At 41.7% G+C, this 17,793-nt stretch overlaps 1 protein-coding gene across 1 annotated transcript; it reads left to right on the top strand.

Moving 5' to 3' along the window:
• Positions 1-8,466: 8,466 nt before the first annotated feature.
• LOC124191165 (interference hedgehog-like) lies at positions 8,467-17,699 on the top strand. The gene is made up of 13 exons (XM_046584201.1): positions 8,467-9,117; positions 12,845-13,125; positions 13,381-13,624; positions 13,720-13,816; positions 13,903-14,018; positions 14,098-14,288; positions 14,427-14,639; positions 14,776-15,156; positions 15,265-15,576; positions 15,645-16,030; positions 16,102-16,278; positions 16,379-16,649; positions 16,746-17,699. The coding sequence occupies exons 2-13, from the start codon at positions 13,026-13,028 to the stop codon at positions 17,213-17,215; spliced, it is 2,958 nt and encodes a 985-aa protein (XP_046440157.1). The 5' UTR covers positions 8,467-9,117; positions 12,845-13,025; the 3' UTR covers positions 17,216-17,699.
• Positions 17,700-17,793: the final 94 nt, after the last annotated feature.

Genomic DNA, 17,793 nt, shown 5'->3' with positions numbered 1-17,793 from the left:
GGATCTGAAGAAATTGCGGGTCCTGCTGCTGCTGATGTTTACGACGAACAAAAATCCCTGTCATCGCTCAGACTCTCTATAAACAAGCTCCCAAAAGGCGGAGTAGTAGGGTTGGTAGTACTCGGCTCCTTCCCCCTCTCACGAGAAACTCGACGACTGTCATTAAAAAATCTAAAAGGGGGGGAGAGACAAAATATATAGCTTAAGAACAAGTTGACGAAAGTCTGGCACGATGGAAATTGACGGCAGGACAGGTTGTCAAGTCAACTTTGGAAATCCATTATTTATTTATTTATTTAGTGAGAGGGGAGAGAGACAGGCTTGACGAGAAATATATAAGAATTGAAAAGTAGTTCTGATTGAAAAAGGAGTTTCAGCACCAGCACCCAGAGAATAATACAACAATTTTTCTTCTTCCATATTTTTTAATATTATAAAAATATAACTTTTCAAGTGTTTTTACTGGAAAAGAGAAAAAGAAATAATATTCTACCACACTCGACGTCTCTGCTGGTGAACGGCTGGACGGTTTTTGTTGTCTCGAAATGGTCGTCGTCGATGAGGGTCTTTGGCACACGGCAGAGATGACAGCAGCAGCACAGGTTATATGGATTATGCAAATAAACAACGCCTATATTTGCAGTATTATTTTTTATTTATTTATTTATTTTTTTAAGAAAGGAAATAATTTATATATTTGAACTCAAAATCTGTGGCCCGGCTGATTATATAAGGAACACGCAAATGTAGATATACAACACACAAGGAAAACGGGAATACGGTTATGACCGAAACCTGTGTGCTGCTATAGGCGATAAATATATATATATGTATACAAATGCATTCATGCAAGAGAAGCTAAAAAAGATCTCTCGGGCCGGCCAGACCGGGGCCAGCTAGCTAGAGAGCAGCTACTATAGCAGTTTTGCCCTTACAAGGCCGTCATATATTGTAGAATTTTTTTTTTTTTAAATATTTTCCAGCTGGCAGAAAGAAGGTGGTGGTTATAACCGGGCTCTAAAAATGGGAATCAAAAAAGTTCACCTGTGTTGTTCATATAGAAGACTAAGCCAGCCAAGCCAGCAGTCGAAATTGCTGGGCAAAAGGAAGAAAAGAAGCCGAGGAAATGGTGTAGATACACAGCACAGCCAAAAATAAAAATAAAACCAAGAAGTCCAATTCTGGAGAGGTGATGCATTAAAAAACTATATGTATATACAAAAATCCGTCGAAGGAAAAAACATATTCCTTGTATATTCTAGATATGTTTATAAATAATAATAAGTTCTAGTTATTTTTATTTTTTTCGGGAAAAAACAAACAACCTAACCAAAAAATAAAATAAAGGAGCTGCTACTATGTATAATATAATATACAGCATCAGTTGAATATATAGGACTGGTGGCTGTTATCGTGCAAAAGATTAATGGGTTTTTGTGTTTTTCTCTTTTCTGGGATTGGCGTCTGGATTTCTGGACGACGACGACTGGCGTCTGATGGATTTCCTAAAAAAGAGATCAAGTCGCCAATCGTTATATATATTAATATACATATTACCCTATGCTGCTATGCTCGACTGCTGACTGCCTCCTATATATACATAATACGAGAGGGGCCCCATATCAAATCAAAACAGGTGCGACGCTATATCCACACAGACACGCATAATAAATGTATTCAATTTTTTAATATATATTCCAGAGAAACAAAAAACAAAACAAAATCGAGATAACAAAATATATAAAAAAACCAGTTGGGATAAAACCAAAAATGGTGAATTTTTTTTATATTTTATTTGAAAATTGAATTAGAAATTTAGAAATTTTATTATTTTGTTTCGATTTCAAAGTCACCAAATTTATGGGCACGATCGCATAATAATTTTTTTGAAGGATATTAAAATATAAAATCAGAGCGCTCTCTAAAAATTTATTTTGCTTTCTTCGTTAGATCGTTAAGAGTTAAAAATATCCAGGGTAAATGAGAGACGAGCTATATATAAGTGAGTTTTAAAAAAGAATAAAATGTGAAATAAAATAAAAACGAAAGGCCATCGTCTTTTCTAATTTCACGGTAAAAATATAAAAAAAAAAGAGTCTAACATCATTTTTTTGTTTATAATAACGTGAATATTTTTAAAAAAGGAAAAATATTTAAGCCCAGCGCTCCGGCGCGTCCATTCCAATTCATTAAGGCGGCAGCTCGTCGCTTCCAACCGCCCTCCAGTCCTTAATTTTTTCTCTCTCCTTGTTATTCCCGAGTTAATTGATTTTTTAATTCACATCTCTGCGTGCATTGATTTATTAATTTTCTTTTTTTTTTCGCAAGGGAAAAATTGCATTCATATTACGCAGTGCGGAATAAATTGAATTTTTATTCAGTAGAAAGACATGAATAAATGGAGAGAGAAAAAAATATTAGCAGGTGAAAAATCGGACCACTCCTATAACTCGTTAAACTGTCGATGGGATCGAATTTCTTCACGTCATACTTTTTTAACGCTATTATTCAAATGACTTTTTTTTTAAGTTGTAAACTAAGCAGGTGGAAAAATACTCGACACACTTTTTTTATTTTTTATCCAAAAAATAATAATAAAAAGTGGCGCCAACATTTGTGCAGCAACAACGCCCCTACGGTAAAAAAGAATTAAAGTAACTCGAACACAACTGAGAAAAAAAAAGAAAATTTTTTTATTTTATAAGGGGCTCGCGGGAAATTCCATATCTTTTTATATTTTATATAACTTATATAGCTGTGGGAGCCGAATATAAGCCGATCTACCGGGGCTATAAAAATAAATAAAAAAAAAAGAACTTTTTGGAGACACAAAAACGAAAATGACGACGACGACGGCCTTCGAAAAAGATAAATCGATTCAATGGGCTTTTTTTCCAGTCGTGTATAACTTTTTTTTTCGTCGGCGTGTGTCAATAATAATTTAAACAAAAATATAACCAAACGGGTGACGTATTATTACATAGTCACATATACAGTATATTTCCTGGTTGGCACTATTCTGCTTTCTGCTGTGTGCAAATATTGACTGAAATTTTTGTTTTATTTTATTTTTTGAACCGAAACTCGCCGAGCGCCATCGCTCAAGTCCCGAACCACAGCACGTACGACAATTCCCGTAAGACATTCACGTCGTCTTTGATGTGCTGGGCGATTTGCATACGCATTTTTCACGGCGCAACGTTGAAAGATGACGAAGCCCCTTCTTCGTCCTGCTGTCTATATACGCCAAAAAGAAATGTGTACACGTTATTACAAGTGTGAGACCCCCGAAAGTATTTAAAATAAAAAAATAAAAATTCATTTTTATTGACGACTTTCTTTTTTCTTTTCTTTGTTGTGTTGGAAGATTTTTACATGTGAATGAATTCATCATCACACAGGCTAGAGGAAAAAAGATATTTTTCCTTCTCCCAAAAAGAACTCTTTTGTGTGCAAGAGTCTGAAAGAGGATCATCAAAACAGCAGAGAGAGAGGAATGTCGTTTGTTATAATGTTCACTATAACTTAATCTATGCGCGCTGACGGCCTATATTTATGTTGGACGCCTATCGAATTTCCAGAAAATGTCGACGGGCAAACATTTTTTGGGGTTTTTCGGATGATGGAATCCGAGATGTCTTTATATAATCGTGAAACACAAGACCCTCACACACCGTCTGTGTTGTTATTATTTTGCCTTTCAACATATCTAAATCCTATTTTATAATAAAGAAAGGCCCAGCAGCTTTTTGGGGTTCTAGTTAAAATGTATCCGATAACCAACGGTAATACACTCGGCTGCATGGGCTGCCAGTTGATTAGGTGAATTTCCAAACTGATGTGCTGTGTGTAGACGTTGTTATTCATGCAGGAGAGCGTATACGGCACAGCAGAAGAATATTATTATTATTAAAACATGTTTTCTTCTTCTTTCTTTATAGGGAAGTGGTGCTGCCAGTCGATGTGCTGCTGCTGGTCTGATGGCCGGGCGGCGGCGCGCAGCACTCAGCTGTGAAAAATCACGCAGTGATGCTGCTGCTGGCCTCGCGTGAGTCATGCGCCGAATAATGTAACGAGGTCCAGACAAGAAGGCGGACGGCATTCCTTCACCGATGCGCCGGAGAATCGAATCCATTCGCCGCCGCTGTTGGATTTGTGCTGGGCTTTTATATATTCGGCCCGAGCTAGCTCGCGCGCATATCTTTTTGATCGATCGATTGGAGCGCCCAGCTGCTCCTGCTGGATGGCTGGCCGGCTGGCCGGTGCTGTATGTTTTCTTAATTCTAGGTACTGTATAAAATAAGTAGGAGAATTATTTTTCAACGATTTTTATTTTTTGACAAGGTTGTCACGTTGTTGTCGCGTGATCGAGAAAAGAAAAAATGGCGGGACCCCAACTGATTTTGACGCCCGGGAAAATTTAATTTGTCTTTTTTTTTTCAATGATGGAAAAATGAAAGAAAATAAAAAAAGAGCTTTGTGTTAATATGGCCGCGCTTCCAGTCGACGCCACGGCGTATTACATGAGAGCTTAAATACACACACACACACACACACTGATATATCTAATAGATATTATATAGGAAGGGAACGATTCTTTTTCAACTTTCCCAAGACTCTTAATTTAAAAAAAAGGAAAAAACGTGAGCGCTCGCACAAAATTATTTTTTATTCTTTTTATTCCCCCCATTTTTTAATGAAAGAAGAAGAAGAAGAAAAAAAGAGCTCATTAAATCGGAAATCGTTTGGATTCAACAGCGTGACGTCATTTGCTGCCGCGCTATATAATTGTCCTCGGGGGCTGTTTCTTTTAATGGCGTTTTCTTTATCTTTTTTTTTTCTTTCCCGTTTTTTTACAAGGGGTGTTAACTTATAAGAATTTTTGTCGTTTTCTTTTTTTCCCCAGGTAGTATATATCCATTTTGTTATGGAGAGAAGAAAACGACGCACGGACGCCAGGGACGCCTATAAGCAACAGCAGAGTCTGCTGGAAAGGCAGTCAGCAAAGTGTCGTCATGACCCTAAATGGTAACGCAGAGGGAACCGGCGCGTTTGTGGTTTTTCTTTTTTAAAATACGCGCGCAAGAAAAAAAAAATCAAATAAAAATTTAGACACAAAATGTCTTTTTATTGTACACACTATCTCTTATATTCCTCACAACTTTATTTTCCGTTTGTTTTTTTTCGCCTTGTTTCTTTGTTGAACGAAAAAAGTTCCATCGATCCCGCGTGAAAAAAGAATAGCCATAGTCTCAATAAAATGACACATTCTTCTTTCCCGCGAGCCGTTTCCTTTATATTCCCACGACGGGTTTTTATTAGTATCTTCTTCTTCGTTCCGTTTTTCTATATAGCTAGGCGCCGATTAAGCCATCTTCGCTAATATACCTCTCTCTCTCTCTTTCTTTTTGCTCTTTGTTGTTCCTCCTGCTCTTATCCCGCCCTCTTCTTCTTCTTTTTCCGACTTTTGATGGCGGCAACGGCGGCGGCGGGCGCTCTATTAGCTGATGCGCGCGTTCAACACCTCATGGCGGGATATAGGAACGTCGTGTTACATTCTTCTGTAGGCCCAAACGAATAAATACATCCCAATACATTTATTATACCCGTCGTCTTCGCTACGAGATTTTCTCTGCTGCGGTTTACAATATTTATCGATTTTTCTATTGAGCTTAAAGGTGTTTAATAGTGTAAAATAAGACAATTTTCAATTTCCTTTGATTGTTGCTTATTGTTTCTTTTTACGGATTGCGACGAATCAATTCAATTTTCTTTTGTTTCTTCTTTTTTTGGTGTAGACTTTTATTTTATCCATTTCTTTCCGGGAAATGGACGAAATGAGAGGGGGGAATAGGCCTATCCAATTTGTTTTACTACATTTCTCTTGATCGATTCATGTTTTATTTATATGTCAATCCGCCTATTTTTCCCCTCCCTCTTTAGGTTTTGTTTTTTGTTTTGTTTCTTTTTATCTTTCTGTCATTGACTCCTGATTGATTTCTCATTGCTGGGAAAAATAACACAAGACAAAATGTCGGTAAACGATATCCTCTCGGCTCCGTTTCCAATCAGCAGTCGATTTTGTAAATATCCAATACCAATTTCAATTTTCTATACATCAGCTGATTGATTCCCACGCTGTATAGGCTATACATTACGCATGATAATAATCCTATATAATGAATTCGTCAATCGGTCGGATCGAATGTTTTGTGCTGAATCTGAAATCTCCACTAATCGAAAATCTTAATTCAATTGACGATTCAATTAATGAGATATTACATCGTCTTGATTAATCAGCTGATTGTCTTTCTCTCTCTCTAATAACTCATCTCCGATTCGATTTCGCCGTCTCATATATCACGCCGAGCTCAATTCTTTGATGATTAAAAAATATTTTCCATCTGAATAGTTTTGATTATTCTCTCGTCTATTCTATTGCACTCCTCCTCGGTTTCACTTGACTGGGCGCTGCGCGGCGACTCCGCCCATTTCTTCCCCCATTTTCTTTTGTTGTATTTTATATCGTGTAATGCCATCATCATGCGCATAGAACATATGCACGTACATCATGCACCGACTGAAAGAAAAGAAAGAAATGCGCATGTTTTTTCTTCCTTTTTTAACTGCGTGGTACACAGCACACACACGGGTGGTCCGCGCGTTCGCTTTCATCTTTCATCTTTTGGAATTCTTCTTCTTCTTCTTTTATCCCGCCGGCCCGCCCGCGTCTACACACACCATCGCATTCAAATCACCCCTTTCGGTCACGTCACACACACACAGCCTGCAGTATATAGCCTACATGTATGCTGTATGTATTCCTTTTGCCGACATTTTCATTTCATTTCCACCCTACTACTTTTCTTTCTAAATTTAAATAGAAGAAGAAGAAGAGAGGGAGGTGCTGCTGCTGCCCCCACCGTATAGAAACTCATTAGGGCACTTTGGGAATAGAGCGAGGGACTGACTTGAGCAACGACGTTTTAATTGGATCGTTACGGAGCGTGCTGTGCTGTGTGCAAGGAGAAAGAAAGAAAGAAAGACTCTCTCTACAAATATATATATCCTCTTAACCGGCTTTATATATCTAGGCCGGCAAGCTCCATTAACCGTGACCCGTGCGGTGGGTGGTCGGAGGTACATAGTAGACCCTACCAGGTGCTGTTGTGCTATGTGTGGGGAGTGAAGAAGTTGAGAGGGGAGGAAGGACTTGTTGTCTATATTTTCTTCCGGTCGATTCCGTATAGTATTATGTTTGCTGTTATCCAATAGACCGGGAATTGATGGAATCTAAAAAGATTCCGGAGAATCAGGCATGCGAAGAAAAGAATCTCTCTATAGTACGTCAGAGGTTAGACGTTCCGTAATATATAGATGTTACTATCGGTTACTATATGTCTAGATTTATTCTTTCGAATCTCTTTTGTCGTCTGCTATTTACCACATATCCGGTCGAATCAAAAAGATTTTTCTAAACATTTTTAGAAATAAAGATGGACCCACCGGCCGCTGGCCCTCGTATAAAATCAGAAATAAAAGATTTCTCGGAGAAAGTAAAGTTCTTTCAGCTACTGAAATGATAGGACTGTTATTATGCGCTTGGATAACAAATGACGGTATTAGACGTTAAAAAGAAAAAGACTTGTGTACATTATTCGCGACAACATTTCCTGTGTCCGGCGAGACCGTATAGTATAGTAACACCGCGCCATTTGTTTAGTATTTATTTTACGATGTACTACGGAATTTCGCTCCGTTATTTTATTATTTTCCACAGAGAAAAAAGAAGAAAAAATATATACTTTTGGGATGTCCGGGCCGGATGTCCCATTTCACCGATGTGCGACCATCGCCATTTTATTGTTTTATACACCTATACTAGTTCTCCCCAATCACCTATAGTCTCCCTTTATATTCAACGGCGGTTTTTTAGTATTTGTCAAATGAAATCCAAACGTTCGGTGACCTCCATGTGTTAATCGACTGATTTTTAGTTTTTTTTTTAACGGAAAAACGCAATTTTGCTTAAACGTTTGCTACTTTTCTTTTCCCGATACACACAAAGAAAAAAAAACGCGCAAAAGTCTGGTGGAAGAATCATAAAATGGTTGGACTCGTTATATCATCGTTTCAATCTGAAAGTTACGACGATGTACAATTTTTTCGACCACAAACTGTAACCAACAGAACTGTGACTAACGTTAATTGGCTCGGTAATTGATGGTTGCGGTGGTGGTTTGGTCTACTACGGTGTAACAAACAAAAAACGAAAAATTTTTAGGTTTTTTCTCTAATACACGTTTGCCTCCTTTCCAACTCGTCGACAGGCGCCATCACGAGTGGGAGGAGCCTGGGCATTGTTGTGTGGAAGGTTGTTGCCACTGGTGACCGCCAGATCGCGCTGGTGTCGGGTCGACCCGAAACGTTTCCAAAAGGAAAGCGAATCCAGGCCCGCGCCAACCAGTTGCCTCTTGGCGTTCGTCGGCTAGTGTCGTCGTTTTCTGGTGTCTATAAGAATTTTTGATCAACAAGTTTTGTGTGTCGTGTATTTTCCTTCGAAATTATCTCCCGTTTCACTGTGTGTGAGAGACGTGAAGAAAGACCCAAGTCGAGTGTTAACTGTTGAAATCGAACGGTCAAAACGGTGGCGAGTTGATCGGCCCTGGTATTTCCATTTTTCAAGACCAATCGCGTCTTCTTTCCAGAGAGAAAACGTGTGTGTGTGTTGCCGACTTATTTAGCTCCAGGGTGACTCTCTCCCCTTCTCTTTCTACAAGAAAAGAAATTTTTTATTTTTTTCCAGAAAATTTACACATTTTCACGTCGATTATCGCAATCGAGTGGTGGTAGAATTTTGGGTGCCAAGTTTCTTTCGTGAAAACGACAAGTGCGCCACGTGATCCTGCGTTGCAGATGGAATCAAAACATTGACCGTCTCACATTCCTACCGTCGAGTCTGCTGTTCGTTTTTTGTTTGTGCGAAACTTTTTTTGATTTTATTTTGGCGAAAAAGCCGAAAAGAAAAAAGAATCAAAAAGAGAAAGGTGTTGTGTTTATTTTGGCCGGGTCTTTTTTGGAAACAAATGGCGGCGCTCGGCCGCCATCTACTCAACGGTAAGATTTTTTCGTCTGCCCACCTTCTTCTTCTTCTTCTTCTTCGTTGTAATTGCAGATGATTGTGAGACGTTGGGTATATAAATGACGTCGTGATGTTGATGGCCTTTTGTAGAGTCGAGGAATTTTCAGCGCCCACGCCCGCCCTTTTTGAAAAAAAGGCGTGGGAATGATGTAAAAAGTATTACGTACTCTTAGCTTACTTTCTTTTCAAGAAACTTGTGTGTGTGCAAAGTCCTTCAAAGTGGTTGGCTGTCAAATTGCCTGTTGAAAATCTCCCAATTTTCGTTGTGGCCAAGAGGAAAAAGAAGTTGAAAGATGCTGAGGGGTCTCCCAAAAAGAATGGAGGGGGGTGACGAGGATTTTTTCTATTTTTCAAACATAATAAAAACAGATTTTTACCATTTTCTACCCCTCCACCCGAAATGACCTGGAAACCTCCCCGTATAGCCGTTGGCTATGCTTCCCCCCCTCTTTTTATGTATATATATTTTCGAAAAAAAAACGACCATCTTGTAAACACGTTGAGGATGGTTCCAAATTACAAACCCGAAGAAGAAGAAGATGGCCTCCACTCTTTTAACAGCGGACGCCTCTTTTATTATTTTTTCGACCGGGCACAACCCAAAGTTTTGACCCTCTGAACACGAGTTTGACACTCGTGTTTTTCGACCTATCGCCCCGTTATCTTTTTTTCAAATTATTCTTTTCTCTCCCCCTCGCCACTCTTAAACTTGCAAACTCTTTTGGGGGCGAAACAAAAGAGAGCCCTAAACCCCCCCAAAAAAACTGATTTGAAATTGAGGGGGGTTTAAAAATAGGTGGAAGGATTAAGTAGAATTTTCCCCCTACTAAAAGATAAATTGGAAGGCCCCTTCATTTGCATGAATTTACAATGTGGCCGATGAGTCTTTTTAAGGCTCTTATCGGACACACACGAAAGATTCGACAGTTTGCCTCCAGTGCGTGATGGATGAGTAGACCCGCAGGATTGTCTTTCGTGACGGAATGTACTGCACGTTTTTTTTTATTATTTTTACGAGTCATCGAATTGCACATCATCACGCACACCTCCGAAATGGATGGCCCACAATAAATGGGAATCGTGGAATTAAGAGATTGTGTGTGTTGGAGCTAAAAAGATACTAGAGGGAGTATGTTTTTAAGCCTCTTTTTTAAGTTTAGTTTATTTCTAATCTCCATTGTCGTTGGGGGAAATAAAAAATCCTTCCGGTCGGATTCGTCAAATGAATGAACTGCTTTCCTTCTATTCAGCGTAACACAACAATTAACGGGATTTACGGGCCTCTGGAATTTCTTGTCGTCCTTTTGAAATAGGCTCTCACCACCAAATCTCTCCATTCACCGAAATTGTGAAAGAAGTATTTAGCTACTGTTTAAGTTTTCTTTAAAAGAAAAAGGAAATTCGCTATTCAAAAACAACTTTTTAAAAGTGGAAATTCTTGCGTGATGAGACACTGTTTTATATCTTAAACGGTTATATTCCATCAAGCTCGAATTTGGATGATGACAGAATCTCACATTCCAGTTGATTTCTGCCAACCTGTTTCCATTTTTCGGTTCAACGGCTTTTTACTTTTTTTTCGGTAACTGGATTAAGTTGGAAATGGGCGGAATTGTCACGTTTGCGGGTCAGCCAAGAGCTACACTTTCTGCTGGCAAGCAGGAATTAGTACCGGAGTGAACATTCTTCTTTCTGGGAGGGTTTTGGTTGTTTTGCTCATTTTCTTTTTGAATGAAATTCAAATGTGTACGACCGTCCGATGTAAGAATAGAGACGACGACGCTGTCTTTCGTCTTGGGTGGGTTTTTCTTTAGGTTTTTTTTTACTTCTTCTAAAGATTAACTCGAGAGAGAGAGAGTTCCGGGAGTGAGCTCAAGTCACGTCATTTGGCCGTGCACATCGAGTTTAATGTTCTATCGCAATATCATCATAAAGATACTGTCTATAAACAGTATTATTCTTTTTCTTTCGTGCAGTTGTTTTTTTCTTTTTTCCTTCTCTAACGTCGTTAACATCTTCCTTAAGGGAATGTACTACGACGATTTATGGTATTGCTTGTACCGGGAATGCGCCTTTTTCTTTCTTTCTTTTTTTCTCTCTGACGAATTAAAATGTGGCCGTGATGACAGGTGGAATATTCTCGTTTTTCTTTTCCAGCCCAGAAATAAATAAAAATGAAGAAATGCTAACGAATGAGAAACAAACAAAAACCAGATTTTCTTATTTTATTCTTCTTTTTAAGAGGGCAGTTGCATGTGTGTGGGGATGAAAGCAGCAGCAGTAGAGATTGCATCAAAACCAGCCAAACGTGTCCGCTCATTTGAATACGGTGTACATACCTTTTTAACCCAACATTTTTTCCAGCTCGAACGCTCACGAATTTCGAGAGGCCTTCGTCCCTTTTCCGCATCGTCTTCGTTTATTTGTATTTTTAATTCTCACTCGAGTGTTGGATGAACAAGTCCAAGAACCTCATCTACACTCGTCCTTGGCAGCATGGGCCTTCGTGCTGGACCGGTCGGCCAAGCGCTGACCGATTTTTTTCTTTACAGGCATGAACCTATTAACACGAAATTCTTTTTTGTTTCGTGAATAAAAAGTAAAAAATCCGGTCGCCAAAGTCATAACAAACATGGAGACCCCGTGGAAAAGGCTCGGTGCCAAGTGGGACGAGTCCAGTTCTATTTTTGAGGCTATTGATCATCAACTGGGAATAAGATTTTTCTTGTTTTCTCTTCATCCCTCCGCCGTTTTTTTGGGTTGTTTTGTTTCACTTGTTTTTTAACTCGCCCTCATCAACCGGGAGCTCAGAAAACACAACAAATAAAAACTCTGATGGGAATCGATGGCCATTTTCTCCCATTTTTTACTCCTTGTGTATACACACCCTTACATGGCCAAGGGTGGTGTAGTTGGCTCCCAAAAAGCCATCATCTTAGACACCCGAACACAGCCAAGGCCTATTGAAAAAAGGTCGGATGCGTAACCGCCCCGTTCCACAAGTGCCTTAAAGTTTTCGTTATCTTTCGAAATCATTTTTTTCTTTTTTGGGCTTCTTTTCTGTGTTGTTGTGTCATTGTTGTTCCTCTAGGAAATTTTTTTTTTTCATCTTCGTATGTCCCTGGGTGCTTTTCTTTTTTGATCGTTTGAAAACGTCTTTTCTTCAGACCTGTAGCCGCCAGGCGTGAATTTGATGGTAGTCCACAGGTAACAACGGACATTCCTTGACAAATGACTGATCTCTTTTTAGGGGGGGGGAAAGATAAGAAGAGACTTTATTCTTTATTTTTTTTTCTCTTTCTTCATCTTGTTTTCTTGTTTATTTCTCCTCCAATTTTCGTGGCCAATCAAAATGGACGATCGGGGCCCAGGTAGACACGATTAAAGGTCGTGTCATGTTTCCACTGAAACAAGTCGACTGTCAGAAATTATTTCCCAACTTTTTTGTCTTATCAAATACTTTCCACGTGTATTCAGCCAGGGCTGTAAATGTTTTAAATAATATTGTGTTTTCTTTTTAATTTTTTAAATCAGTTATCGTGATATTGGAAATTCACGATACCAACTGGAATAGAACGACCTTGTTTTTATCCTCTGAATATTAAACCGTGTCCTTATTGTCTTGTTTGGTCGTTGACGTTTTCTAAATCCATTCCTGGACTTTAATTTTTGTTGTTGTTGTTCTTTTTGGTTAAAAAACAGGAGGAATCGGAGGCTGACATTGTGCGAGCGGTTGATGAACGAGCGTCTCGAGATTGAAGAGGACGACTTGGACGACGAAAACGGGAGGAGGACCGTTTCTGCTTCTTCTCCTTTTACGAGTCCCTTATAACCGGTGCTGCTGCTGTTGTTGTTGTTTCGCCCGTCGTTTGGCGATTACATCATGGCCGCCGCTTCTGTCGGTCCCCGCTGCTACTCTTGCTCCGGCTTCTGGACAGCGTCTTTAGTCATCGCCAGCCTTCTGGCTGCTGCTGCCACTGCTGGTATGTGTTATTATAGATAGTATACGTTCCTTCTTTCCGGCTGCTTACTACTACCAGGATCAATAAGTCAACATGATAAACGATTGTTTGTTCTTGACGACTTGAAACAACCGCAAATAAATACACACACACACAGAGAGAGAATGTGCGTGTGTGTTTGTACACTGACGGTTTTTGTGTGTTGTGCAGTTGATAAAAACCGCGACAAGTAGACAAAAACATTTATTTTTTTTGTTTTTTATTTTTTTTTTGCAGTTGGTGGTGCTGTGACAATGACGTCGGGAGTGTCTTTCGTCCGCTCACCTCAGCCGATCGTGGCGCCTCCCGGCGATCGAGTCGTTTTCGAGTGCGAGACCAACGTTCCGGCCGAGCGGGTCGTCTGGCTCCACAATGGCGCCGATATGTCAGCTCATTACAATAGCTCCAACAGCGGAGGAACTGCTTCGAATCGGCGTAAAGGCAGGAGAGCCATCGACGATGATGCCGCCTCGTTTAGAATGTAAATCATTTTGATTTATTTCCGGGTTATGACCCCCCTGACGCAATTTTCCCATCAGAAAATGACGATAATAAAATTCCTAATGTGATTTACAGGCGAGAGGTGGAAGGATCGTCCAAATCAGCCTTACATCTTATACTCAGGATCAATAAGAATCCGCATCGATATCGACAACAAGCCGGAGACTATCAGGTTTGTAAATTTCTTTTTTTATTCTCTCCATCTCATTTGCAAAAACGTCAAATTTAAAATTCCGGCCTCCGTTTCCGTTTTTGCAGTGTGTTGCATGGTTTGGTGCCGTGGCATTGACGTCACTACCTGCCCGGCTGTCCATCGCCGTCCTGGGCGATTTTCCACATTTGCCACCGTCGTTTGTAACGTCGTTGGAATCCGAGTGAGTTTTTCCCCATTTGTTTTAAAATTTTAAAATTTAGTTCGCAGTTTTGACTGGACATCCGGGTTGTTATTTGCAGGTCAGTTCAGTCATCGGGACCTGGCCGGCCGACGTTAAGAGATAATGGCAGCGGGTTATCGAGCAGTGGCAGTGTCTACGTGCTGGAAGTGTTTTCCGGCGAGACGGCCGTTCTTCCATGTCCGCCGCCCCCATCCGATCCGCCTGCCACCATCACCTTTTTCAAGGATGGCAAGCCCGTCATCAACAATGGTACGACACACTAACGTCTAACGGTCTTGTACCTTTTTAGGACGGGCCGGATTATAGTCCCCCCCTCTCTCCTCAGACCATTACTCTTTTGGCCGGCAATAAACCGATGACCGTGTGATGGACTTTTCTTCTTTACAGAGCGTGTGAGACTGATGTTGTCGGGTAATCTGCACGTCATCAATGTCAGCTCGTCGGACCAAGGGCAGTACAAGTGCACGGCAGCCAACCACATCACTGGCGAGCTAATCGATGGCCAGCGCGTTCTCAAGTTGGTGGTTAAAGGAGCCCCGGTTCGAACCAAACCGGCCACAATCACTTGGCAACCGGAAGAGCGATACATCAGCCAGATTGGTGGGCTATTTATTTTGAAATTGATGATTTTGGTTATTGGTTATTTTCCATTGAAGAACGACCAACCGCATGTTGCGGTCGTTGCCACAAATGATTGGTTTGTCCGGGAATGATATTTGATTATTTGAATATGCAGGGCATAACGTCACCCTGGAATGTGCTGTGACCGGCTGGCCGAAACCGCAGATCCGATGGATCCGCGACAGCAACCGACCACTTCCTGTGGGCCGTTCGTATTACCTCGGGGGAGGAGCCCTGGTTGTCACCGGATTGATGGACCAGGACGAAGGGGGTTACATCTGCGAAGCGTCGAATGCGGCCGGTCCGCCCCTTCGATCGTCGACTCTCTTGCAGCTCACCGAACCGGTTTCCATCGTCAAATCACCCAAAGATGCCCGGGTCGAAGAAGGAGCCCGTGTCAGCATGTCTTGCGAGGCTCGAGGACGGCCGCCACCCCAGCAGTATTGGGTCTTTAACGGCAACGCCGTCAGTAACGACACTCACGTCATCATTACAGGTACGTTGGTTATGATGGATGACGGGATTTTCCAACAACAACAACAAAAGGAACCGGTTCACATAACGATGATTGGCATTTCTTTTTCGTTTGGGGGATGAATTGCAGATCAGCAATTAACCATCATCAACGTCACTAAACGTCACGCCGGAATCTTCCAGTGTTTCGTGTCCAATTCGCTGAGCAAAGTGGACGGCGGGGCAGCCACTCTGGAAGTGGTGCCCCGATCCAAAGTCGCTTCTTCCGACTCTTCCAGTTCGTCGTCTTCGTCCCTCACGGCCTTCTCGGACGAAGAAGAGGACGACGATCTCGATTCGGATAGTTTCTTCGATCCCATGACTGGAACATCTCCGCCGGCCAAACACGCCCAGGATGCAGAGAAAAAGGGCAAGGGCAAAGGTGGCAAAAATCGACCCAGAGGTATGACTCAGTGACGACTCATTTCTTTTGATTATTTTAAATTCTAAATTGAATTTGATTTCTAACAGAAATGATTCCGCCCACTCGACCCAATATCACGCGGTTGACGGACGAGTCGGTCATGGTTCGCTGGTCGGTTCCGCTCAACGAGGGACTGCCCATCGAATTCTTCAAAGTTCAGTACAAGGAATCGGACAAGCGGGGCTCGCGCTGGAAGACGATCGACGAGGACATTCCTTCGCATATTCGCAGCTACGAAGTTTCCGGTCTCAAATCCGGACAGACTTACAGGTTCCGGATAGCGGCCGTCTACTCCAACAATGATAACAAACTGGGTCCCAATTCCAGCCGCTTTCTCCTGGAGAAAGAGGCGCCGAAGAGGAAACCCGGTTACAGTCCCCTGATTGAAATCGCCGAGGCCGTCAGTCAATCGGCCATCATGATCCAGTGGAAGGTGAGTCAACTCAGACAAAAATTAATAAATAATTAGCGCCAAAGTTTGAAATTCCTTTTCTCTTTTTCCAGTATCCGGAGCTGGACAGCGTTCCTCTAGAAGGTTTCTTCATTTATTACCGTTCGACGACCAGTGCCGGAGATTACACCAAGGTGACGGTCTTGGGCGGCAACACCCGCACTCATATTGTCACTCATTTATTGCCCGAGACGCACTACGATCTGAAGATGCAGTCCTTCAACATGCAGGTACCCGTACAGTAACAAACTTTCGTTTCCATTTCTCTCTCGCCTCCATGGAATGTCGTGAATTAAAATTTCCTTTCCACTTTGACTTTGCCGTGTGCAGGGTACGTCTGAATTCAGTCGAATTGTGACGGCCAAGACCCAGGGTTCGACGATCTTCACGCCATCTTCTTCAACGAATCGACAGCACAATGGACCCCATCGTGACTCGGACATTAGCAACAGCATAGGCCCGCTGGATGTGGTCAGCTCTGATACGGCAGTCACGAATGATACCCTCTACGTCGTGCTGGGCTCGGTCTTGGGTGGTCTGACGGTCCTGGTTGTCCTCCTAGTCGCACTCTATCACTGCCGCCAGAGGAGCGCCGAGCGAGGTACCTACAATTCAATTTTACTCCATCGGGTTGACAGTCGTGACTGATCGAGCTCATTTTCACCTTTTATTTTTTCTTTTAAATGTAATCCGATAGAACACGATCGTTCCGTCTGGAATGGTAAACCGGTGACGAATGAAAATGGCAATACCATCACGGCCTCGCCCAATCATCAGTACGTGCACCACCATCACCACCACAAGATGCACAACGGGTTCGCCGATCAGCACCGGCCGCTCTACTCGTCGGTCGATGGCGGCGGCCGTGATCATCCGGATGATCACGACGAGACGGCCGAGACGTCGTTTTGCGATCGGACGCACCGATCGTCTGGCGATCTGCTCCGCTCCACCGACAGCCTCTCGCGCAATTCGCTGAAGCGCGGCTACATCCGCAATGGATCGACGCCCAGCCTCCATCAGCATCATCCGGCTGGCCGGAAAGTGATCGACTCCAACACTTTGCCTCTGCTAATGCACGGCAACGGCAGCCGTCGCGATCCGTGCCTGGATGACGCCGAATGGGAGGCCTCTGTTCCTCCGGCTGACAGCGAGAAATTCATCTGAGAGGAAACAATCAATTTTTTCGATTCCAACCAGATGATGGCCCCCAGTTAACTGTGTACCTCAAGTCGAATCTAGAGAAGAGTGCCAACGTCTTGCGCAAATTCCTAACCGTTTTAATATGGAAAAGAATGTGTGATTATTATTATTATCTTATTAATTATTCTTTTGTCTTACATTTTCGGATTCGCTCCGACGTTAACTCTCCAGTCCTTCCAATTCATAAGCTCATTATAAAACGTCCTCCGGACATTTTCTTCTCTTTGATTCTTTAATTGTCTCGTCCCCATGCCATCATAATCCACAATTCTGATTGGTCTCTGATTATTCTAATTTTATATTTGTAAATATGTAAATGAAAAGCTGCTGCCAATCGTTTTGTATTAATGTATACGGACCAACCGACTCGTTGAAGCCCAGATTTATGTTTTTTTTTTTTAAATTGAAATATAAAGAAATCGGAACTCACTCATTTTTTAAAACCTCACGAGATCATGTTCCTGTTGTTGTCCTTTTGGTTTTAAAAATCATTTGACTACCACATGAAAATTATCTTCTGGGAACGTGAATGTGCATTAGTG

This window comes from Daphnia pulex, chromosome 3, assembly GCF_021134715.1.
Source record: "Daphnia pulex isolate KAP4 chromosome 3, ASM2113471v1".
Lineage (NCBI taxonomy): Eukaryota > Metazoa > Arthropoda > Branchiopoda > Diplostraca > Daphniidae > Daphnia > Daphnia pulex.
This window is presented reverse-complemented; position numbering and strand designations above follow the sequence as displayed.

Bases quoted from the DNA above. Each gene is read 5' to 3' on its own strand.
- LOC124191165 (XM_046584201.1), top strand. From the start codon at position 13,026: ATGGCCGCCGCTTCTGTCGGTCCCCGCTGCTACTCTTGCTCCGGCTTC. The intron at 13,126-13,380 runs GTATGTGTTATT...TTTTTTTTGCAG, and splicing joins GGCTGCTGCTGCCACTGCTG to TTGGTGGTGCTGTGACAATG. The intron at 16,031-16,101 runs GTGAGTCAACTC...CTCTTTTTCCAG, and splicing joins CCATCATGATCCAGTGGAAG to TATCCGGAGCTGGACAGCGT.